We start from the raw sequence: 23,853 nt of genomic DNA, 5'->3' as shown, positions 1-23,853 counted from the left end.
CAAGTGACGGCATAGAGCTGGATCTTATTATTTTATGCTCTTATATCATCCTATATACGTCACCTGGTGGTTCATATGACCCATCCATTTTTTGGACTTGGGCCTGTAGTCTTACTTGATTTTGACATACTTGATTTTGATACTCACTTCTTTATTGTTAACAAAATGTTAATATAATATAAAATAGAGAAACATTGAAAATAAAAAGAACAGTTTAATGAAATATCAAGTCGTCAAAATTTAATATAAAATTTAATAATTACATCGCAGGTAAAATTTGAAGTAAAATAATCAGTCGACGAGAAACATCGGACGAGTCATAGTTTCGTCGCCCGCTTGGCACAGTCGGAGGCTGAAGCGGACGGCGTCTGCGGAGCAGGCGACACCGGCAGAGGGGTGCCACCTATACTACCTAGATAATTTGTTATTTGACTAACCTAACTTAGCACAGGACGCCGTTTCATCAAATTGATGCAGTTTTGTAGACATAAAATATAATTCAAGTTTGTGCTTTTAACACGTTTATGCCGGAATGGATTGTGCATACAAATAAAAAAATATCATCTCTCGAGAATTGACCTATCTACGAGCGCACGTTCGCAAGGCAACGTCGTGGCGCCATTAAACGTAACTACAATTCGCATTCGCACTATCACTATTGCAGGTATTGCTTCGGGAACTTATCCGACCTAATAAATATATTAGTGTGTAATGATATAGGGCAGCCAGCGCGTCCGCTGCGTCATTTGTACTCTGTGGCTATCACTAGACGGTGTGCACGACCGTCACCCTCGCGTCGTCGGGCAGCGGCGGCACGTCGAGCAGGAAGCGCTGCAGCGCTGCGTAGTAGTCGGGTCGCGTCCACGTGTCGTCGTGCCCGCCGCCGGACAGCACTGCGAGGCGCTTCAGCGGCGCCCCGCAGCGCACGAGCAGCTCGCGCGCCATGCGCGGCGGCACCAGCGCGTCGCACGCGCCGCACACCACCAGCGTCGCGCTCGACACGCTGCTCATCTTGTGCAGCGACATGTACTGCACGAACGGTACCACGTTACATCGGACACGTCTCGCCGCGCCTTCAGCCCGGACTCGAGACTGCTCACCTTATTCTTATGACAAAACATTGGCAGCCAATTGAGACATCTCCACTTCAGCAATATCTTCGCCATGTCGGGGATACTAGTAAAAGTGTTTTCGACTATCAATGCCCATATCTTGTTCTTATACTCCAAGCGTGAAGCTAGATCTATCGCCACAGCTCCACCTGCAGAGACAAAATAAAAATGTACCATAAAGTGAGACCTGTACCATAAAAGAAAACAAATGTAATTTTATAGCTGCGATTAAGGTACCAACCGAGAGATCTTCCAAACAATATAATTTGAGTGCGGTCGATATCGTTTCTTTGCATGAGGTAGTCAAAAGCAGTTTGAGCATCCAAGTACAGACCCTGTTCCGAGGGAGAGCCCTCAGAAAGTCCATAACCTCTGTACTCTACCAGTAGGATATTTATGTTTAATTTATGATAAAATCCAGACACATTACACAATCTAAAAGAATTTACAAGATTAATTATACAATTTTTTTCAGTCTCTACAGCTTTATAATCAGTTTTCAAAACCAACAACTATGGCTAATGAAGCATGTTCAATCATTCATATTGCTATTTAGTTTTTAGTGAGAATATATTTAGCAGACTGTGATTGAGGATTAGATGAATGGCAATCAATACAAAAATGACTTGAATGTGTAAGTGTTGCATACTATACTGACCTTTGGCCCATGTTTCCAGCATTACCATGAAAAAATATCATGGTCGGTCTATGGTTACTAATTGTAGGCTGCTTTATTAGAAACATATGAATTTTAAATCCATCCTTACTTTTTATCTTAACACTTTCATATGGCAATTTATAGTTACTAGGTTGCAGAACGAATACTCTTGAATCTGGAGGATCATTGGGGTAGTATAACAGAAGATCCTGGGCACTGTACAGTATACCTGTCCCACAAATCACAACAAATGAAAATAAATACAGTCCTTAAATCTTAATTCCAGCAATAAGCATAAGTTTGAACAAAAATAAATTTGAATGGATATGGATCTCATTGAAGGAACTGCTAAACACTAACAACTATCAAAATATAAACTTTAAAAACAATCTTGCTTGCAGGTAAAAGCCTGCTTAGAGAACACAAAGTGTTAGGTTATTGTTGATGCTAGCATTATGTACTCTATATAGAACTAATTAAGCCAAATCATTAGGACATAAAATATGTCAATAACACAAAGATCTTCATCTGCTGGATGAGCCATGTGGTATGTATGAATGAGTGTATCGGTAATTCTTCAGACTAGAATACTTGAAAGTCTGATTTCTCCTTGTCACAATTAAAATATATTCAGACATATGTCTTCAAACATATTTATGAATTCTTATAACAATGGTCCTTTTTAATTACTTCTAGAAGTTTACAAGAAAATTGTGTCACCTAAAATTTTGATATTTATTGTAAGAAAATCTGCTATAATGTATGTTATGATTTTAATGATACTGACACTTTCTTTAAACAGAGGTAGTAAATCAAAATTGGTAAGTCACCCAGAGGTTTGGGCTAGATAGACCTTTGAAATTAAAGAATGTGTTGATGCACGGAAAAAGACTATAGCGAGCCATTTTGTCATTGCCAATCTACATGAACATACTCAAGTGTTTGGTCCTATGCCTGAACTCTTTCTCCTCACGTCAGATCTGCCGCTGCGAGATTATAAGAGTGAGGAAATGTTTGCACACTATAACATGGTGTCCCATGTCTTTGATATTGGCCCCTGTGGCCGAAATAGGTCAAGTGGGCTTTAAACTCAAGGCTGTTTATACTTAAGCAGAGTATTTTACACTGGTAACAAGGCTTATCCTTAAGTAGAGGGTAACAGATATAATGTAACTGATGTATATGTTTATTGTTGCTAGTCTAAGTTCTTTAGGTACGCTTTTCTATACATTGACATAACGCGTTTTTTTGGTTTGTACTTATTAAGCAGCTTTAAGGAGTTTGTATCCTCAAAAAATAAACATAAATGCAATCTTTTCATAGTTTCACACTACATTATAATTACGTACCTGATATTCCAAAACTGAACACAGTTAGTGCCAGAAAAAATCCATAAAACCAAAATATAATTGCGCTAGAGAATAAAGTGAACGTCGATACAACCCATAGCCTGTACAATAACACGCGTAGAATGTGATACATTATCTAAGCCTTTTAAAAGTCCTACAAAATATCATTTTTTTTTTATTTAATCTATTAGTTTTTAACGAATCTTGTATCATGTGATTATGGACATGATATATAATTAACTGTATAAAAATATCTAAGTACTAGATTGGACGAAAACACTGTAAATTTTTACTTCAAAAAATATTTATACACCTAAAAGTTTTATGAACCAAACATTAAATATGTTTACTTAATTATTATTCAAAGGTTATATTTAAGGCAATACGCATACTGTCAAGTCAGTGTCTTTAAAATCTGTAATCACAAAATATGACATTTACTTTTTACTTGCCCTGCGCAATGGCCTGTTTAGTGTTTACAACTTTACAGAAAAAAAATGTTTAGAAGAGAATTTAACATGTATTGTATAAAAATGAGGTTAATTAAGGTAATAAATATCATACTGGTACATACAGACCGATGGTTACACAATACACTTACATGAATGCTTTATTATTTACAAATGTATTCTTTTTGCTTTTTAAAAGCAGCCTAGTATTGTTTTAGCTTTATATATATATAATATAAATACTTAAAATATATATATGTATAAATCCTCTTTTTTCTTTTCTATCTTTTTATTTTGCATAACTTCTACCGTCTATGAATTTCAAACACACATTTTTAAATATAGGTTGTGTTTCCATTGTAAAATATTTTTAGATAATTAATTATAATGTATAATTTCAGCACTATCTAGTCATAACGTACGTCGTACATAGGTACTCCATATTATGTAATATTTTAATGTTTTTGTTAAGAGCTTACACAATATTGTAAAGTTCTAATTTTAAACTAGCGATAAGTGGTTATAACAAACCAAAGTTACGCTCATACCATTCGTATACTTTTATGTTTGTTTTGTATGTTTGTAGTCTGGACGTTTTATTTTATTTCAAGCACAGATTTAGGTAATAATTTTGTGTCGTTTCGACGACGTGATTACCGTATATGTATGAGGGTGATGTGATATAGTGGTAGCTTCACTTAATTGTTAAATGATGATTCAAAAGTGCTACTAGCACTCTAAATCCTACTTGAGTAAAGTTTATTTTGATTTTGATTTTATGCAGACTGCAGTCACGATACACGGTATCGATACTCGATACGACTCCGTACGTACACCATGTGAAACGGATTTCGTTCGATTTCTAAAGGAGGTACTAAATACTAATACGGCACGTTTCCGCTTGGGCGTGATGCCGTTGCACGTACGCGTATCGTTTGTTACGTCTCTGCGATATTATTATATACGATATCGCTGACATAAAATATTAATTGAATCACAAAGATGTCTTAAATTACAGCTTTTCGATGCCGACAAAAGAAAGCATTTATTATGAGACCTAACCACAGAAAATATTATAATAGGAATCTGAAGTAAAAGGCTTGGAAAGTCGTTTGGCCGCCGAAATTTCTACATTACACTTTTGATCGAGATCTGACCCAGAGCTGGACAATTTGATACGGAATAAATTGAAATGCGTCCACAATTATATACGAAGATACTTCTAGTAGCCGACGCCAGCGACGTCGCTCTCGTCGGTCAGTTTCCTTAAAGGTCGTCGAGTTATCGCCTAATAACGAGGCGCGACGAGAGCAACCGGGCGAAATCGAATCGTTTTCGAAAGTGATTGTGACCGTTCTAATAATACCTAACATTCCTTACGTTTGCTAAGAACTTACTTAATTTAAACCATCTTTGCCGTAGACGTCGGTAGGGTCAGACATTATCTTACTCACGATACATGTATCTAAATCATAGGAGAGCAGTTGTTGTGGTTTATTTTCGTTAGCGTACGTTCCAGGTGATGTGTTCACTGATTTCAAGCAGAACACTGTTCCGTTGTCTACGTTGCTAGGTTTCAGTACAATCACTGCGGGGCCAACAGCAATCCACGCGCTAACGACGACTACAAACCTATTCGACAGTCGACTCGAAACAAAAGGGCGGCACAAACTTGGCAATCGAGTGGAAATGAAACACAGTTATCATGATAGTAGACTTATTTTATTATTAATTTATTTACAATAAACTGTTATAAAAGTGTAAGTAACAAATTTAATCAATAATTGCATTATATCAGAATAAATTGATTGAGGATAATACGTTTATAAAATTAGTATAATTTCTTTTAAAATCGTCTTACTGCTATATTTGTATAGATATCTACTATAATCTTTAAGGCCACAGAATTAATCAGTTTTGTACATCTCACATATTATTATGAAGCTATAATTAATATTGTAAAACCACGTGTATAACAATAACAAAATACATTACTTATAAAGGTTTTAGGCTAGCTGCTCAGTACTAGTGTTTATTAGGTTCTACAATGAGTCCAGACGAGTTCCGCACTGCGCGAGGGCGCCGCAGCCCGGGGGCGCCGCCCTCGCGCCCTCGCGCGCGGGCTTAGAGATATGGAAGATATTTGTACTATCAGAAAGGTTATTTTCACTTGAGGTCAATTCGAATCATTTTTAATACATACAAAATAAACTATTCAATGATACCTTCGTAGGCAGCGTGCCGTGCTCACGTGTGTAGGCCATTCAGAGACGGGCGGTAAAATAAGTCGAAGCTTTACTCGCGGTTATCCGAGAGTTCGGCTTATATATTCATGCGCCTCAAACAGTTCCCGATTTATACATCGCTGTCTGTAGCAGTATGAATCTTATTTCATATAAGTTCGGACACCGACTTCTCAAACAATACCATAGACTTTGTTGAACTCGGAAGAATGAACAACTAATAAACCAAATACTGATTGTACGCAAGTTTTTGATGATTTGAACGAGATTAATATTATTAACTTAAGCTGCGCATACAACACACATTTATTATTCGTCGTTATCAGGCCACTCAATGAGTTGCCACAAAATCAAAGTCTGAGCGGTTTATTCACTTCTGTCGCTGCAGCGGACTACACACTGTGCTCTCGCAAACGCCTGCCTACGTACTTGCTACGTGAGTAAAACACTCGCTAAACTGACAAGGGAACACTATCAGACATGTAAGTAAGATAACTATATAAAATGCGCATGTAAAAGCAATCGTGTGTGGTTGCAACGGCTCCGTGGCGGCCGTCGCTAAGACTCAATAAATAACATTAAAATTAAGAAATATTTATTACCCTCACCTCCAAGCGATACCAAAATAAAATATCAATACAAATCTTTAACAATGCCCTCGACTGGTCGCGGGCCCGAGCAACGCCGCACGCTTGTCCTAGTCTATTCGAGTATCGGCGATACGATGAGTAAACGACTACTGCAAAAGTACGAACTACAATATTTTAAAGCATCGATGAATTGCATTGCTGAATTGTAAGTATTTATTAACTTCTAAACATTTATTTATTAAACGAAACAAAGAATGCACGAAATTGTGATCGATAATGATTTAAAATACTTGCGTTGTTTCCTCTTAAAATTACACAATGACGACAGACATGATGGACAACAGAAGTATTAATTACAACAAAAACAAAACCGCACAATACAAACTAAAACAAGGAGCCGCCCGGCGCGGCCGGCGGGGCGGCCGGCGGGGCGGCCGGCGGCGCCACTATTTGCCTTTCTTCCTCTTGAACTCGGCGAAGAGGTCGTGCACGTCCTGCAGCGACTTCTCGATCTGTCTCACGAAGTTCGAGGAGCTCTGTGGGCAACGACACGGGCGGTGAGGGCGGTTAACGCGGCGTACGGGGCGGTAATAGTACCGGCTATAGCGAGCGGGCTTACTGTGATGGGGCAGCTGATCTTGCTGGACACGTGGAAGAAGAGCGTGTCGTCGCCGACGATGATGTAGGAGACGCCGTAGCCGTCGTCGGCGACGGGGCCGAAGCCGCCGCCCGCGCTCACGCACTTCGGGTACTTCTTGAGGTCCAGCATGCTCGTTTGACCTGCGCCGCGCGGACGATATATCGATATTATGTGCTCGCTCGCGTTCACACAGCATTCGATTCACATTCGATTCGTTAGTCAAATATTAAATGTCGTAGTACCGTGTGGGGTTTGACTGGTGGACAGGCGCCACGGCTCGTTGAAGACCTCCTGCAGGAAGGGGGATTCTAGTTCGAGGTACTTGGACACGACGTAGAGACAGAAGAGGTGCCGGTCGATGCCGCGGCCCGCCATGGCGTCCTGGTAGCCCAGCTGGTGACGATTGCTGGCCTGCACGAACAGCGACATGCGCTGCTCCACCTGCCGAGAGAAACAAACTCTCAAACACGGCAAGTTCCGTCGCTCGGAGGACGGGCGTGCTAGCGAGGAGTGCTTGCGGGAAGATCGCGTTTACCTTCTTTAGAGAGCCCAGAGAGTCACCGGCAGTGCATATATCAACACGACCCCGCACTCTCTCTGATCAGTGCGAGGAGAGAAAGAACTGTATTGGGGCGTCAGTGTACTGTACCGTGGCGGTCGGGTCGAGCATGGAGCGCACCCAGGCGGAGCTCTCGAGCGTGCACGAGCGCACGGTCTCGGTGCGGCCCTCTCGGAACAGCCGCGTCATGGACGCCTCGTAGGTGAGGCAGAAGCGGCCCGCGTCTCGGAAGTAGGCCAGCTGCAGCACCATCTGGATGAAGGCGTCGGGCGACACGCGGCAGCTCTTCATGAAGCCCTTGCCGTAGGCGGTGTACATGAGGATGCGCAGGTCGACGTCGTTGAGCAGCTGCGTGGCGACGGCGTGCGACTGCTCCACGGCGGCCAGCAGCGGCTCGCTGAGTTCCCAGCGCAGGCGCACGGGCGCCGGCGGCGGCGCCTCCACCGCGCCGCGCGCGTCGCCCGACTCGTCGTAGCTGTGCGCACACATAGACGACTCATACTAGTAACGATACGATGCACGCGGTACGTTGTTGACAATTAACATCTTAGTGTTTTAGATTCTCACCCATATTCTAACTCAGACCAGATGACGTACTCCCACAGGTGTCCCATCACCGGCGCATCCGCCCTGCAAGTATGAGATACAGATCAGGTTCGCGAAGGCGTGAGGCGGGGGTTGTAGCTTGCGATAGCCAATTAATATCACTCGGTCTCACCATGTGTGCTCCGTGTTGAAGCCCACCTGCAATCAATTTTTCCCATTACACACACGTACATGACGATAACGCGAGTTTAGCGGCATATAATAAGCATATCGTCGCCCGTACCGAGCCGTTGGTGCTGAAACAGAGGTTGAAGGACTTGTCGAACCAGCGGTCGTGGCCGGAGCCGTGCAGCAGCACGCGGCCGTAGCGGTCCAGCTTGGCGGAGTCGGCCTCGTCGAAGCCGTACTCGATGTCGTCGAGGCACACGTGGAAGGCGGCGCGCTCGAGGCAGTGCAGGGACGTGCGGTTGTGGCCGCGGTTGAAGAGCGTCTGGCGCACGTGCGCCCAGTGCGAGCGCTCGCCGGCCGTCAGCGCCGCCAGCCGCGCCTCGCCCGCGCCGGCCTCGGCCTCGTCGTCGAGGATCTGCTGGATCTGCACTTGTATCTCGGCCGGGTTGAGCAGCCGGCCGCGCGAGTACACCAGCACCTTGTAGTAGCGGCCGCGGTGCAGCACCGTCACGTGCGCCGAGTCGCGGTAGTGCACCAGCTTGTCCGTCTCCACGCCGGGCACGCGCGTCGTGTTGAACAGCCGCTCGTACTGCCACGAGCACAGCGGCACCATGCCTTGCAGCATTATCGGCTCGAGTTCCTGCCGCTCGATCAGCCGTCGGAACTTGAGGCAGAAGTGGATGATGGTGCTGGCCCGCGCCGCCTGCACGCTCGTGGGCCGCAGTAGCGTGTCCGTGCCGTAGAAGTTGGAGTTGACCATGAGCGGCGAGCGGCCGCGCAAGTACACGTACTCCTCCCACCAGTCCGACACGTAGTTGCTGGACCACCTGTGGCGACCGATTAAATTAACTCACACGTGGAATACGCGCCAAACGCAATTAGAACAACATTCGATGCCTCGTGTTGGTGCATGAAAGGAGTGCATAAGTACCACGACTTCAGGACGAGATATCTCTGCAACTTGACGGCGATAGTCTCCTCGAACTCCTGGGCCAGCCTCTCCACGCGGCGGTAGTTCTCGTCGTCCAGCAGCGGCCTCACGCTTAGAAGGTACTGAGGATCAGAGACCTCGTGCTCAATGCGAATACTATCTCTTACGGCACATGCGTTTATTGTGTTCCAAACATACATGGTTAAATATCTCCAAGTGTGCGGCACCAGCAAAACAAAACTTAAAACATTTTGAAAACAGCAAAATATATTAAGAAATCATACAAGTCTATTTAAGATATAAAATGAACAAACTTCGTATGCGTGACGCGAGGAAGGACTACATATAACATAACTCTAGCAAAGCTATAAAGGTTGCCTATACAAATGATGCTAAGGTCGGTGTCTGGTTGTATCGCTCACCCGTCTCATGGTGTCCTTGACGGCAGGCAGCGGCAAGCGCGGGAGCGAGCCCTGGAAGCTGTAGAGCCGTGGTTTGTTCCAGCCGGAGAGCACTTTGACCACGCTCGCCCATAACATGGTCTTCATCGATATCTTGGAGCCCGGCGCGCGGGACTCGTACATCCAGCCCTGCGCACAAATGCGAGTTACCGCTACCGCAACCACCCCGACTCACGCGTGCTTCGGTTGAAAATCGTATTGCTAAGACAATTTTTCCTTACGTTCCGATTACAGAAAACTAGGACTCGTAGCATTTACTTTAGCATTATATCGCTAGTGGAGGTAACTCTCTTCTGTAAGTACGTACGATACGTAGGTGATTACGGCATTTTAGATCCGACTCGATCCTCCATTGACGACATCACATCCAAATATTGATTACCTTATACATAAGGAGCAGCTTGAGCAAGTAGCGCATCAAGAATATAACGGAGAGCCACATGGTGAGCGCGGCCAGCAGGCACGCGATCACCTGCCACATCGGCGACGCGCTGTTCGGACAAACACGAGCTCTGGTTACACTCATTCTGATCAATTCACGACGACTACTGCGCCGCGATAAAACATTTCTTACCCGGGCAGTATGGTCAGGGCTTTTTGTACTAATCCGAAGGGTATGTTGACCCCTCCGAAGTGAGCGGCCACAAGGACAGTCCACAGAAAGTATAAGGATTGCAGGTGACCCGGATACACGCCATTATGAATGCTGTTCTGTTGGCAAAGAAAACAATACTTATATAAACCTCGGTAATGAAAATCTCATTGATATTTTAATAATTCGTTAGAGACCAAATAGCTATCTCGAAGTCGTTGACTGCGAATTGAACCTCACAAATAGTACTACGACACGACTTGTTCACGAGACGCCTCTCCCGCCTCGACGCACATTTCCCAGCTCGAGTAAAAGCTCGTGACAAAAAATTGAATGTTGATTTTCTTCTTGCAGTCGCTGTAATAGCGAACCCACCATCAAGTCAACGTTATAGAACATAACCAAACTAACGTATAATTAGAAAATTTGGAAAGACACAAAAGTAAATTTTGTTCCGGATTCCCACATTCGACACTCAGGCTCGGCAGGGGCGGCACGTGTTGCTTGTGTACGAGTTGAGATTTGTGGCGTAATTATAATTTGCAAGGACAACATTATATGAATAAAAATTAAAACCCATACTCAACAAAAACAAACAATTCAAAGAGTGACGAAAGCAATAGGTAACATACGATTCCATTCCAAAGGCTCCAATTTTTTAAAGCAAGTTTTATTCAAAATTCGCGGCCTCCCTTTGCTTGCTGCGGTTACGTTTACTTTGTTACGTTTTAAACTACTACTAACTACTTATACATAAGCTATTTCTGGTTCGCATTAAGTGTACATAGACACGAGGCTGTTTAAGAACCTGTATAAAAAAGCCGTAAAACGCGATGAAGACAAAAGTTTGTCAAAAAACAAATGTTAGTCCGTTTATCCGTTTGGTCCCGTGCCCGTGATCCCAATCGTGAACTGTGTCAATGTCCGTGTCCGCGTGTCCGCGTCCCGTGATAAGCGAGGCGCGCGCCCTCAGTCAGCAGTTCGCTCGCCGACGCGCAATCGTCTGCCACGTGTGACCTCTCGCGCGCCTCGCGACGGGCGCGCTGTCTGACGCCGATTTTATCACTCATCTATACTTGACAATCTGTTCTGTTCTCTTGCAACCTATAAATAATAGCCTGCGCGCTGCAGCGTCTAGACGACGCGACGTCCCCGTCTAGACGCACACTTGTGTTATGTTGTCAAACATATTATATTCAGTTAACGTACTCGTTACTTTCCTTGACAGCTAAACTTTGTCTCGGGTGGGAGGAGTTCAAATGATTACTTACTCTGAAGCGCGCTAGCCTCTTCTTCCACGAGCGGATGCCGGACTCCCACACGAGGTACAGCACCTCGCGGTCGAAATTGACGTCCCACCCGTCATGCGTGATGGCGAACGAGAAGGCGACCGCAGAATGCGCTTCTGCCATCTTACTTCACAACCTGCGAAACGTTCTTCGCTGAGTCGTTGGGACCGCAACTTGTACTTTTAACTTAAATAGAAGTCGCAGCAATACAAAATTATATGTCGCTTACGAATCTAGGAAAATATTTTTTTATAAATGGTAATGAGGGGAAACAAAATAAAGCCTTCGCTTAGCGCATAAAAATAATACAAATTTATATCTTGAATGTTAGCATTTAAAAGGAGTGACAAACGAATTCTTCAATTTCATCCATTATGTAAAGGTTTATTTACAGTGGTTTTCATCACCGCCGAGCGAGACATACATTATAAACACTAATTATTATTAAATAGGTATAGGAGTAAGTACCAATGTACTTGCCCAGATTTTAAACTTTCATTTTATTTTACTTACAAGGATATTCAGTTCCAGCTTGTTCTAAGCTTAACAAACAAGTGTACTCGTCTGAGCAATACATATAAGAGCAGTGGGCTGTTTATATGCCATAAGTAAGAACTTTGTTACTTACATGAAAATGAAATGATCACTCAGTGAAAGGTAACCAGGCTATGATTATATTACATTTTTCTTACTTTTAGTTTTCAAATAATGATGATATCATAAGTTTATTAAAACTTACACTTGGGATTTAGTAACTGATATCAAGATCGCCAGCATATTTATAAACATAGGAAGAAACACATCATGAAATAAACTTTAGATGAAGTCATTATTTAATGGTTTAAATTTAAAGAAAAACATTATGAATGTATTAGATGCAAATATAATAATGACAATATATTAGGTAAAATCAGAATAATTAAAGATCATAGCTTGTTTTATTTTTCAGTGTACTAAAAAAACTAGTGTCAAATGAATGAAAAGCTTTGTTCATTACTCTAAGACAAAAATGTAGTTTGATATCATGTCATTTGTATACAAAGGATCATCACAATCAGTCCCACAAGATCAACAACACCATTGATGTAAGATGTGTACACTGCACACCAAATATTAAATCAAATATATCATTGAAATCACTTGTATAATCAATTGAAAATGGCCTTGGAGATAAAATATTAGTAAGAAAATAATAGCTCTAATTTTCAAATAAAGTTATATAATTAATTTATTACGAATTATTTTTATCCTTTTCTATATTTGTATTTAGAAATTAAAATTGTATCAAATGACTATAAAACTACTTTAATCAATGATCTACTGTATTGTTAACTCTATAGAACAAGTTTACAGTTGCATTCTTTTAAATTGTAGCACAGTAAGTCAACAATATATTGTGGGTACTTACTACTACTTTTAGAATAGAAGATTTTCGTAAAATTAACAAAATACTTACTCATAATGAAAATATAGCAAAGCATTTATTAATATTTGAATGTAAAGCTCACACAACTTACAACTTAAGAGAAATCGTTCCAAAACCACATTCGCGTAATCGGAATTCGGACGAACACATTCGCACGGCTCACGCACACTAGCAACCGGTGTCAAAGTCTAATCTGAGAATGCGACTGTTCTACATATACGTGGATTACAAGCAAAATACTTTTTTATAGCATGCGCTGCATATATTTAAGGAAATTTATATTTAAAATGAATTTTCAAAATTATTTTCTTATTCTTATTTTTGAAATTATAAATAAAATATTATAAAAATAATTTTATAATATCAAGCACTTTAGTAAAATAATACATAAAAATTGTTTAGTTACTGACCTATAACAGTAGACACTAATTTTAGCACCAACTACGAACAGTTTTCTCGCGACGAATAGCTACGCGGGTACTGAAATAACAGTACCTTGTTGGTTATTATTTAAACGACACCTATTACAAACATAATTGTTAATATTGGTAATTCCACTGTTCCAACTAACTAAATGTTTCACAATACAGCAAAAGATTATAAGATTTTCAATAAAAATTAAAAGTGTATACTAATTAAAAATTATGTCTGCTGAGATTTAAGTTTGTAATTTAAATAACTATTTAACTAGACAGTACGCAAAGTGCACACTGAGTGCTGTACACCATCGTGTGTCACCAACTGACTTATAAAATACAGTGTTGCAAAGCTAAAATCATTTATTTTTGCACTCATAGACAAGTGATAACAAAAATGCTCAGGTTTCTTATAATAATATTTGTGATTTTACTTAAGTTAATAAATAATTTACTTTTCATTTTGGCAATGTTCAAATCTTAGGCAGGTTTACGATAAATTGAATACTTTGCTTCAATCATACTTTTTGCAAAACATAAATATAAAATAAATAAAAAAGACCCAATAAAATTTAATTAAATTTATTACTAATGCATATAGTCACTTTCGAATTCTTATATAAGTATTTCCAAAGGTCTTTTGCCTTTAAAATAGATAAGGAGCTAGTATTGATAAATGCATGAAGTATAATAATTATTGGTCTTTACGTTAGATTTAATATTACCAAATTCTTTAATAAGTTCATCGAAGTTGTCGGCCCGATCACGTAATAAATTTAATATTAAGTCATGTACTTTAAATGACATCCTTATGTCTTTTGCAATGTCACTTTCGTTACATCGCTTGCAATTATTTAAATAAACTGCAGTTTCTCCTTTAAGTTCTGGTGAAGTAGCACAATAAACTATGGTACTAGCACCTTGCTTCTGAAATAGACAAATATCCTTGAATTAAACAAAAAATATTTATGTTCAGTATTTATACTGAAGCATTGTGTCATAAGACATTTAAAAATACACATCTACCACTACGACAGCGTAAATTGTCAAGGCATCGTCGCTTGACAATTCATCGAATGAGCTGGAGCTACATTACAATTCTGTGCCCTCTTGGCACAATAAAAGCCATAAAAAAATACATCACCATTTGCTCGTCTTCCTCTACGGCTGGTGTTGAGAAATCTTATAAAAAAGAGGAGTATTAAAGAAGGATTCACAACGCTTCACAAACGTAAAAACAGTATTCAGTGTACTGTATTTTGCGCGATTCTGTATGTCGTCTCTTGGAGGGTTGTTGATACTTCTTATACGAATAAATACTATTAGGCAAACATTTGTTGAGCCTAAGCGAGACTTCCCACATGTCGGTCTATTAACTTGTACAAGACCAAGGTCATATATTTTCCTCTTGGGTCAACAAATTCAAAAAGGAAACCGATCGAATCGTTCGCTTACTATTTGGCAAACTACGTCAACTCCTTAGGCAAAGGATCTTAGTTTGATTAACCAAATAGAAAGAGTTTCCAATAGTAAACCTATAAAACCTAAAAAAAGTCTTATTGTCCCAAGTTTTTACTAAAAATGATTGGTAATTTTAGAAGAAGTTTAATTTTTATTCATTTGTTATTTTTTCCATCAAACTATGTTGTCAACGCTTACTCGATGTACTGGAGATACTAATTCATGAATACTAACAATGGATTTAGAAAATGGCATCATAAGCGTGTACAGTGCCTCATATGCCCACCAATTGCGGCATAAACCAGTTTTAATAAAGGAACCGGGATGAGCACAAAAAACAGATTTTTTACTATTCGCCCACTGGTTACTCAAATAATGCATCAGCAACAATCCACACAGCTTCGATATATTATAGGCCTTAATAGAAGTATATTTCTCTTTCGGAAGAGATATACTCTCTAAAGTTGGCGATGAAGGCCAATTTATATTTCTGCAAATAAAGATAAACATTAAAACATACGTATTATTTCAGCTGTGAAATTCAATAAGTTTGTAAATTTATATTTATGCATATACTCATATACAGTCAAGAAGTCAGTGTAGTTAAAGGCACAACGGACATAACATCGTCGTTTTCAGAGTTGGTGATGCAATGACAATGTATGGGATGGTTAAAATATGGCTCCAATCCTACTACTGTTTGTGCCCGTTCTCAGAGGGGCCCGATATATTCTATGATTTGGCTGTGATTTTATTTTTCTATATTAAATCGATATATCTCAAAAATATTCAGATATTACCTTTATTATTTACTAGTTTAAGAATACAGTAAAAAAATTTATAATTAAATATTTTTAGTTGGATAAGAGCCGATTTTGTCGACAGTGGAGATTTTATTAATATATAAAATACACCTACCTAATATAGGTAAACAAACAAATGGGCTGAGACGCGCTGCTACGCACGTACGGCGTGTACGTAATAAAAGAATAAACGTTTGCTAAGATAGTTCGTATATATATCGACCACGCTGATTGATTTATTTTAAAAATGTTGTCAGATCCGAATGAAAGAAATAATTAATTTCTACTTCTACTTAATAAATAAAGAAACATCTACCTATGAGATTCAGACGAAGTGAATATAACACGTACATCCGATGCTAGAATTCTTCCAAGACATAATAGCAAATAATATTGACTGAGAAAATTGACCTGAAATATTGTTTCAAGCCGGTCTTCCGTAACTGTCCAAGGCAAACCAAACGTGGCTGCATTCAAAATAACTATGTCTATTTTTCTAAAAAGAAACAATCGCTATTAATTATGTTATATGAAGATAATAACTTAAATTAGAGAAAGCTTAGAGTATAAAAAAATGTTGACACCCGTATCCTAAAATTAATTAAAATCGATATGTATATTTTAGTAATCGCTTGGGAGCACTTTTGAATTAAAATTTCACTTTATTTATAAAACTACTACCGTATTAGTTTTTTTATCATATACATGTACTTATAATCGTTTCCGGAATAAAACTTATTCTCTTAACGATTGATTTAAATTCATTTATTGGGAAAGCTGAAATGATGCGTAAATTAATCATAGCAGCGAACACCTTGTCCAAAGAAGATTGAATTGACTTTCCGAAAATTTAAAAGGAGGGTAACGTTGAACAAATAAAAAATAAATAAATAATATTACTTATTATAGTTAAAATTAAAAGTAACTTATACTTTTCTTTAGTAAGAATTTCCTCGGCACAATTCTTGACTGATTTCAAAGAAGTTAAATTAACTGGATAAAACGTGAGGCGCTCAGTTTTCTCGCAATTCCTTTTAGCAAGAACTTTGGCCTTATACACATTGCGGCAAGCCATGAGAACGTTGCAGTCGCGGAGGCTGAGACAGCGCGTCAGCTCTAATCCGATGCTGCCACTTGCACCTGTGATGAGACACGTTTTGTCTGCTAAATTAACTTCTCTTACCAGCTGAAAGTAAATATCAATTTAGGAGCTGCGAGTAGACAAAGGCATGTTTCATATTTATTATCTAATGGTTCCGTTCGCGCTTAGTGTAAGGTGGTATGTGTCGTTTACAAAATTTCAAGATGTTCGGTGAGCAGTCGAGATGTGAAAGCGTAACAACCGACTCACTTTCGCTTTTGCAATCTAAATTAGGATACTTGAAAAGGTGCTCTTTACTTTCATAGTAATAAGTATTAAAAATATTATTTGTTTGCCCTGTGTATTTCTAAACCCCAATTTCTAGTCCCAAAAAGATTTTTTTACTAATAAGCTTATCCTTCAACAGAAAGTTTCAGCGAAACCGGCTCGCACTAGTTGGAAATATAAATAGGTACCGCTTCAGCCGTTGGCCCGAGTATTCTTTTATAGTCAGTCTTGCTTAAAATTTTCCTCAACATGAATTCTTTCCATATGATATTGCTCATATTCCTCCTTGTTTTTAAGCTGAAAATATTACTGTAATCGAGATTTTTTTTCTGTATTATTTATAAATAAGTACTTATTAATCTAAATATATAATAAAAGTGGTGTCTGTTTGTAACATTAAAATAGCTCTTTTTACTCAATGCATATGTATATTATATATATACACGGTACATATACCAAAATAACATTTTTTTACAAGTTTTGTCTGCCTGTCTATCTGTTTATTCCGGCTAATCTCTGGAACGGCTGAACTGATTTTGACGGGACTTTCACTGGCAGATAACTGATATAATAAGGAGTAACATATGCTACAATAAATATATTTTTTTTGTTAAATTTAAACACGTACAAGGTCGCGGGCACAGCTTGTACTAAATATTATTATTTAAATTTTAAAGGTCTATTATATGCGTTACCATGAATATTTTCTGTTGTTATATAAAGTCTTATATTTTACTATATTAAATGTTTATGTAATCTAACCGAAATTTATAATAGTTGTATGATGTCAGCATTATGTAAAGTAAGATTTAGTCCAGCACACGTTGATAATATGTATCCAAATCTTTTGGTTTTTCCTCAATTGTGATTGAAATGTAATTCGCTTCCAATCTATAACACCTTTCTATCACTTAACATGTCAAATGTCGCATTACCAAAAAGTTCGTACTGACATCATTAGAATATTAAAATTATGGAAGAAATCATATTACCTTATTGAATACTTTGATCCAAAGTGCAGAAATCAATATACTTTTTGTAAGCGCTAAAGGATATAGTAGTTTATATATCTCAAAAATACATCGTTTTTCTGTCATTCTACCGCACTGTTTAACTACCCTGCGTGGTATTTCCGCTGTAAATTAGAGCTTGCGCGTGAGCACGTTATAGGGGATACCTCTTTAAATATTTTTAATAGTCATAAATACGTAATTTTATATGACAACTAAGCTGAAATCTGACTTTATTGAAGGCCTTGAAAGATCTTGCTTTATACTCAAGTCAAAGAATCCAATAATATTTCATTAAAATAAAAAATAAATATAATAATTTTTGGTTCTTTTCCATTTCTAGCATGTATAAATGATCTTCCTTTGAATGTTAATAGTATTTTGATGTAGTGTTGTTTGCTTACGATACTTCACCGGTTTTGTATGGTCAGACACACCATTGGTTCATAATAAATAATTTAGTTTTGAATAACCTATATTGAAAATACAATATATAATTACACGGTGGTAGTCTTGATGTAACTGATAGTTGATACTACGATGTTTTCCGGAATAACTTTGTATTATAAACTTCTGTGGACTCCTTATTAATCGTCCCTCACAGAAAGAGCAAATTAAATAAATAAACGTCACAGCATACACATTTAGAAAACGTAGTCAACAAAACTCAAATTGATATTTAGCAGCTAAGTTTTAAGTTCTTATTTTTGCCGCCAATCCATATAATTTTTATTTATACATTGGTTTCCACTTGTTATTTGTATAATCTGTGTTCTATGTTACTGTACTCTTAACTCTATGCTTAATACGTTTCACTGTGCCCCGTGGTGTGTTCAGTGTTAAAAGTCATTAGATATTATGTTCTCTTAAACCACAGATTTCAGGGTTGAAGTCTAAAAAAGTTATAATTAAACAAGTTAAGGAGTAATAATCACTCATTTTATTTTAAGTGCGGAGTTTCTTACTCCTAATTTATCCGTGATGATGGCCGGTTCGGCTTTAAGAAGGCTAATGGCCGAATATAAGCGTAAGTTTATATGTTTACCTTACTTTTACTTTATTTACATACTTTTGAAAAGCTACAGTTGAAAACACGCTATTATTTTAATAGTATAGTTTCAAAATTGTTTATTATATTAGCATTGACATTGCAAGCAGATAGAGTACATTTTTGAAATTCTAAGAGAGAGGCAGGGCTTATTCGAAGTTGATAATGTAGTTAATCCAAAAATATTATCTTAAAATGTAAATTTTAATATATAATTAAATTTTATTGATATGTGATCTTAACATGAGATATTTATGTATATTTTTAAGTACTTGATCTACAATTAAAACAATGGATAAAATCTGTTTCAAAATTATAATGAAATTATAAGAGAGCCTGATTGTTTTGGGACATTGTAAGTATGTTAAAAATCTTAAAGAGACAGACCAACTGACAGTGTGTTCAAAAAATAATAAAATACACTGATTACATTCAAAATATTTTTGATAACTGTATGAATAAACATTTTAGATTTGTAGAAGCTTTTTTGACAATAACATAGAAAGATTAACTTTTAACATATTAACAAGGCAGTATGATCGGTAGAAAAATTAATGCCAACTTCTCGTGGCTCCTATACATTCTGTTACTTATATAGCTTTTATCTGGATAATCTATGTAGATAATCATAATTGTCTGTATAATAGTTTGGCAAACTCCCAGTTTAAAAGGTTGAATTCAAAATATTATTTTTTCACTAGGCTCAGCATACTTCATCTAAATCCATGAATATAATGTTGAATTATTTCAGATCCATCAACAGTTGCACAATGTTATATAAATGTTTATGTTATTGAATGTTCTGACCCAAAAGTTATCATTTAGTAAAAATCTGCCATCTATGTTTAAAAATATTACATATGTTACTGTAAAAGTTACAATGAAACAAATGTCTAGAAATTGATGGAATTGATGTGTTAGAAGTTGAGAAATTCAAAGCAAAAGTTATTTTCAAGGACTAATTTTTGGCCAAAGTGGTCACATATCTTTGTCAAATTGAAAGCAATTAACTTGGTTTATCTCATTATAGAACTGACCGTGAATCCTCCAGAAGGCATTATTGCAGGGCCAGTTAATGAAGAAAACTTTTTTGAATGGGAGGCCTTAATAACGTATGTGCTAAAACATTTCATTTATTGTTATTAAAATTAGTGCATTTGTAAAGGCCATTTTATATTATTTCATGTTATATATCTATATTTCTAAAATATTTAAATGAAAATGCTTTAATAACCTAATATTGTGTATTTGGTATATTATATAGAACCTAACATTGTGCTCTAGTGGACATGCTCATTGGAGAGTTATTTTAATTTTCTGCAAAAGACAATAATTTAGCAAAATAATGATTGTTACTTCTTTATTTCAAACGAACAACAACAAACATTTTCTTAACAATAATGAATTTACTATGTGTCAGAGGCATCAAAATATATATTCTTTTCCTACTTCTGTTTTCAGAGGACCAGAAGGAACCTGCTTTGAGGGTGGCATATTTCCAGCTAAACTTGTTTTTCCTCCAGACTATCCTCTGAGTCCACCCAAGATGCAGTTTATTTGTGAAATGTTTCACCCAAACAGTAAGTATACATTTAAATAACAACAGCTCAAAAATTTCGTAGTAACTACATACAGATAGTCATTATACCTGCTGGTATGGTTGTTTCGTAAATCGTTTCCAGTCTACGCAGACGGCAGGGTGTGTATATCCATACTGCACGCGCCCGGGGACGACCCCATGGGGTACGAGAGCAGTGCCGAGCGATGGTCGCCAGTGCAGAGCGTTGAAAAAATCCTACTCTCCGTAGTCAGTATGCTGGCTGGTAAGACTAAAGGTTTCTTTTTAAACAGGCTTGTTACAAAAAAAACACAAACTTATTATTTTAATTTTATTTTCAGAACCTAATGATGAAAGTGGAGCCAATGTAGATGCCGCTAAAATGTGGAGGGAAGATCGCGAACAATTCAATAAAATAGCGGAGCGCTTAGTGAGGAAAACGCTGGGCCTGCCGCCGCCGGAGTAGGGCCGCGCACTTACCGGGTGTACAGTTAGACGAAATAAAGTGTTCATTGTATTATATATTTGTATATTCACGAGAACATGCATTCTACATTTTTTCTACGTGTAACTTACCACCGCACAACACCGCAATTTGTTGGCTGAACTTATTTAATTATAGATGTATTTATTTAAATAATCCACCATCTTCAGGATAAATATTGGTTAATTTTCTTAAAATATGAATATTTACGTACGAAAGTCACGCAGAATCATTATCGTTATGTTATTTAAGCCAAAAATATTATATTTATATTCACTTCTAATGTGCTTAATTTAACAAAATTAGTTCGCATTACGCTCGCTTCTAACAAATTAAAAATTTGTGATAAGCATATTATTTTAGTTCTTGATATTATCATCTGATTACAATCATAGCAACGTGTTTTAAAAATTAATCAAACTGTAAGGGGAGAGGTGCCTGTAGTGCAACTCTATGTGAAAATAAGCAAATATTGTGAAAATAAACATATATTAAATATCAAATAAATTATTTAATGCAATGATTATTCACTCTGCGACGTGGCGCCGGGCGCGCGTTGTTTATTGTAATTCAGGCCGGGGTCACGAGGAGTCACTTTTATTGTGTACGAATATATACATTTTAATTTTGACTAGGTAGACTACTCTTTTTTCACTTTTACTCAATATGTCTGTTTTAATAATTTAAATGTATCGTCAGATATCAGGGACATGGATCACTAAATATGCAATTGTTAACTACACTTTTTTAAATATTAAAATTATTAATATTTTACTAATTCATTCGTTAGCATGTAGCCTGGGGAATGTAATGTCGTCTCTCTGCAGAATAGATTTCACTCATCAACGTGTATCGTCGTATCTTATCAACCCGTAGTATATGAATACATGAAGCGAACTCGATGGTTAATGTATTGTAATCCGCGATATCAAATAATTATGATACAATATATTCCGATAATTTTGAATGTTATTTCTTTATCAGCCGAAGCTACTGTTATTTATTTAAATAATAAGACAAAGCATCTTAAGGAACGACCCCCCAACAGTTGCTTCTACGAAAAGTTGTAATACTAGAGGGCGAATGATCAGGGATGGACAAAAATTGCAACGGTTTTAGAGGTGAGGTCTCTAAGTTCGCCAGACTATCGTGTGTGCTGCTTCGCCAAGCCGTCTGATAGGACGTAACGTCTACGGTCTAATACGGGGACAGACACCGCGCCAATCGCCATTTAAAGAGACAGTACTAGTGAAGTAGCGATAGCTCTCACCATATCATCTAATAATTTCGATCTTTCACATCTGCCAGACGCTTCGCGACGGTTAACTTTTTTTTTTTTGTTATGTTGGTAACATTCGGAGGTGCTGTAAATCACCTAACGTTTGTTGTGACATTTAGTTTTACTGTGTTTGTATTTTGTACATAATTTTATTTAACTCATAAGATTAATTTACTCATAATTGTCTAAACAGATTCTTCAGTTGAAACACCAAACGTCAACACAATCGTCGTTTTTCAAAATGTTGCGAATAAACAAGCTAAAAAAAACATCCCATGTTCGATGTCTACTTTTGTTAAGCAAAATGTGTCGGTCAAAACAAACGGAACTGCAATTTTCTGCGAATTTATTTGCCTAACGCTTCCATTTTATTGATATTGTGAAGATGATGGGATAATGATGTTTTAATTTTCATCAAAAATATGTGATGTAATATATTCTTATAAGCTTTGCGACTGACGCTAGTTAATTATTTACACTTGTTATGTTTTTGTAAACACATCGCAACTGGAGATGCATCGACTTAGAAATAAATGTCTTAAAATATAAAATAGAGATCTAATTTTATTCACCGCCCTTATCTACGTCTGCTCTACTTTGATCTGGCTTTGCGAAACCCTACGTTTTTATTTCACTGACCTCGATATCACGTTTTGCAGCTGGCTGACGAGGATTTCTATATCTATGTAGAGTTCGTTAATTCGTTTGCAGCATTGAAGTAAGTGTAAATTGAATGCAATTTGAGGAAGTCCTGTTAGATGAATAGTGGTGTGGAAAAATCTACATGGATTGATTGATGGCATACTGGACGAGCTTAGACGAGCCACAACGGCAACTCAAAAGCGCCATGATAGTTCAAACAAAATGGATTATGTTATTTGTTGTGAAATTAAAAATAAAAGGTTGTTTTTTGTTTCTATACTATTCTTAGTAAGCTTTGAATTTATTTTTGGTATAATGAGTTAAGTATTGACGAATAGTCTCGGTTTTAAGCTTTTTGTCCGTTAGTGGAAGTTCTACGGTCTGCTAAGGGTGACTATCCGATTTGTAAGTAAGTCCATTGGCATAAAACATATTATATATGGGTCAATAGTATCATGATTAGTATTACATTACACACATGGTCATTTTGTCTTAAATGGTAGCAGTGTGCCAGAGACAATGTCGCTCATCGATGACAAAGCGGCTTTGTTTTCTGGTTTCAAGTGTCGACATTCAAAAAATTGTATTCAAATAACATACGTATGTAAGAAACATTATTAGATGCCACCTTGAATTCCGAATTCTTAGACATTTTCTTCCTCGCACAATAACTTTGTAAAACCAGCTTTCTTCCTGGTGTTGGAAATGTCCATGGGCGGTGGTAGTAAGTAGTAACTTCCATCAGCTAATAGTCTTTCTTACATTCTTTT

General features: G+C 37.7%; 4 protein-coding genes across 5 annotated transcripts; 1 reads left to right on the top strand and 3 right to left on the bottom strand.

Moving 5' to 3' along the window:
* Positions 1–218: 218 nt before the first annotated feature.
* On the bottom strand, positions 219–3,544 carry LOC124542961 (protein ABHD13). The gene is made up of 5 exons (XM_047120922.1): positions 3,120–3,544; positions 1,771–1,999; positions 1,354–1,547; positions 1,101–1,261; positions 219–1,029 (listed from the first exon to the last, which is right to left on the bottom strand). Exons 1-5 carry the CDS (start codon positions 3,250–3,252, stop codon positions 766–768), a joined length of 981 nt encoding a protein of 326 aa, XP_046976878.1. The 5' UTR covers positions 3,253–3,544; the 3' UTR covers positions 219–765.
* A 1,727-nt stretch (positions 3,545–5,271) lies between these two features.
* On the bottom strand, positions 5,272–13,765 carry LOC124542906 (carnitine O-palmitoyltransferase 1, liver isoform). Of its 2 annotated transcripts, none has more exons than XM_047120830.1 (13): positions 13,424–13,765; positions 11,570–11,723; positions 10,281–10,417; positions 10,089–10,197; positions 9,668–9,835; positions 9,246–9,367; positions 8,430–9,141; positions 8,319–8,344; positions 8,168–8,230; positions 7,691–8,075; positions 7,284–7,482; positions 7,021–7,181; positions 5,272–6,937 (listed from the first exon to the last, which is right to left on the bottom strand). In XM_047120830.1, the coding sequence occupies exons 2-13, from the start codon at positions 11,708–11,710 to the stop codon at positions 6,848–6,850; spliced, it is 2,313 nt and encodes a 770-aa protein (XP_046976786.1). In that variant the 5' UTR covers positions 11,711–11,723; positions 13,424–13,765; the 3' UTR covers positions 5,272–6,847. The 2 variants fall into 2 exon arrangements, with proteins under 2 accessions (XP_046976786.1, XP_046976787.1); XM_047120831.1 differs by lacking the exon at positions 13,424–13,765 and adding an exon at positions 13,105–13,240.
* A 314-nt stretch (positions 13,766–14,079) lies between these two features.
* LOC124542854 (WW domain-containing oxidoreductase-like) lies at positions 14,080–23,244 on the bottom strand. The gene is made up of 6 exons (XM_047120740.1): positions 23,081–23,244; positions 22,400–22,463; positions 16,626–16,879; positions 16,010–16,189; positions 15,125–15,380; positions 14,080–14,356 (listed from the first exon to the last, which is right to left on the bottom strand). Exons 1-6 carry the CDS (start codon positions 23,242–23,244, stop codon positions 14,093–14,095), a joined length of 1,182 nt encoding a protein of 393 aa, XP_046976696.1. The 3' UTR covers positions 14,080–14,092.
* On the top strand, positions 18,865–22,994 carry LOC124543037 (ubiquitin-conjugating enzyme E2 G2). The gene is made up of 5 exons (XM_047121049.1): positions 18,865–19,099; positions 20,151–20,232; positions 20,582–20,700; positions 20,803–20,943; positions 21,020–22,994. The coding sequence occupies exons 1-5, from the start codon at positions 19,054–19,056 to the stop codon at positions 21,142–21,144; spliced, it is 513 nt and encodes a 170-aa protein (XP_046977005.1). The 5' UTR covers positions 18,865–19,053; the 3' UTR covers positions 21,145–22,994.
* Positions 23,245–23,853: the final 609 nt, after the last annotated feature.

The sequence above is a fragment of the Vanessa cardui genome, chromosome Z (genome assembly GCF_905220365.1).
Source record: "Vanessa cardui chromosome Z, ilVanCard2.1, whole genome shotgun sequence".
NCBI classification, from domain to species: domain Eukaryota; kingdom Metazoa; phylum Arthropoda; class Insecta; order Lepidoptera; family Nymphalidae; genus Vanessa; species Vanessa cardui.
The sequence above is the reverse complement of the archived record's forward strand: the minus strand, read 5'-3'. Positions and strand labels throughout refer to the sequence as shown.

Bases quoted from the DNA above. Each gene is read 5' to 3' on its own strand.
- LOC124542961 (XM_047120922.1), bottom strand. From the start codon at position 3,252: ATGTATCACATTCTACGCGTGTTATTGTACAGGCTATGGGTTGTATCG. The intron at 2,000-3,119 runs GTACGTAATTAT...TTTGTGGGACAG, and splicing joins GTTCAGTTTTGGAATATCAG to GTATACTGTACAGTGCCCAG. The intron at 1,030-1,100 runs GTGAGCAGTCTC...CCGTTCGTGCAG, and splicing joins TGTTTTGTCATAAGAATAAG to TACATGTCGCTGCACAAGAT.
- LOC124542906 (XM_047120830.1), bottom strand. From the start codon at position 11,710: ATGGCAGAAGCGCATTCTGCGGTCGCCTTCTCGTTCGCCATCACGCAT. The intron at 9,836-10,088 runs GTAATCAATATT...ATTTGTGCGCAG, and splicing joins AGCTGCTCCTTATGTATAAG to GGCTGGATGTACGAGTCCCG. The intron at 7,182-7,283 runs GTACTACGACAT...CGCGCGGCGCAG, and splicing joins CACCAGTCAAACCCCACACG to GTCAAACGAGCATGCTGGAC.
- LOC124543037 (XM_047121049.1), top strand. From the start codon at position 19,054: ATGATGGCCGGTTCGGCTTTAAGAAGGCTAATGGCCGAATATAAGC. The intron at 19,100-20,150 runs GTAAGTTTATAT...ATCTCATTATAG, and splicing joins GCTAATGGCCGAATATAAGC to AACTGACCGTGAATCCTCCA. The intron at 20,701-20,802 runs GTAAGTATACAT...AATCGTTTCCAG, and splicing joins TGAAATGTTTCACCCAAACA to TCTACGCAGACGGCAGGGTG.
- LOC124542854 (XM_047120740.1), bottom strand. From the start codon at position 23,244: ATGCCATCAATCAATCCATGTAGATTTTTCCACACCACTATTCATCTA. The intron at 22,464-23,080 runs GTCAGTGAAATA...AGCGTCTGGCAG, and splicing joins CTGCAAAACGTGATATCGAG to ATGTGAAAGATCGAAATTAT. The intron at 16,880-22,399 runs CTTTAAATGGCG...ATTTACTTTCAG, and splicing joins CTACTTCACTAGTACTGTCT to CTGGTAAGAGAAGTTAATTT.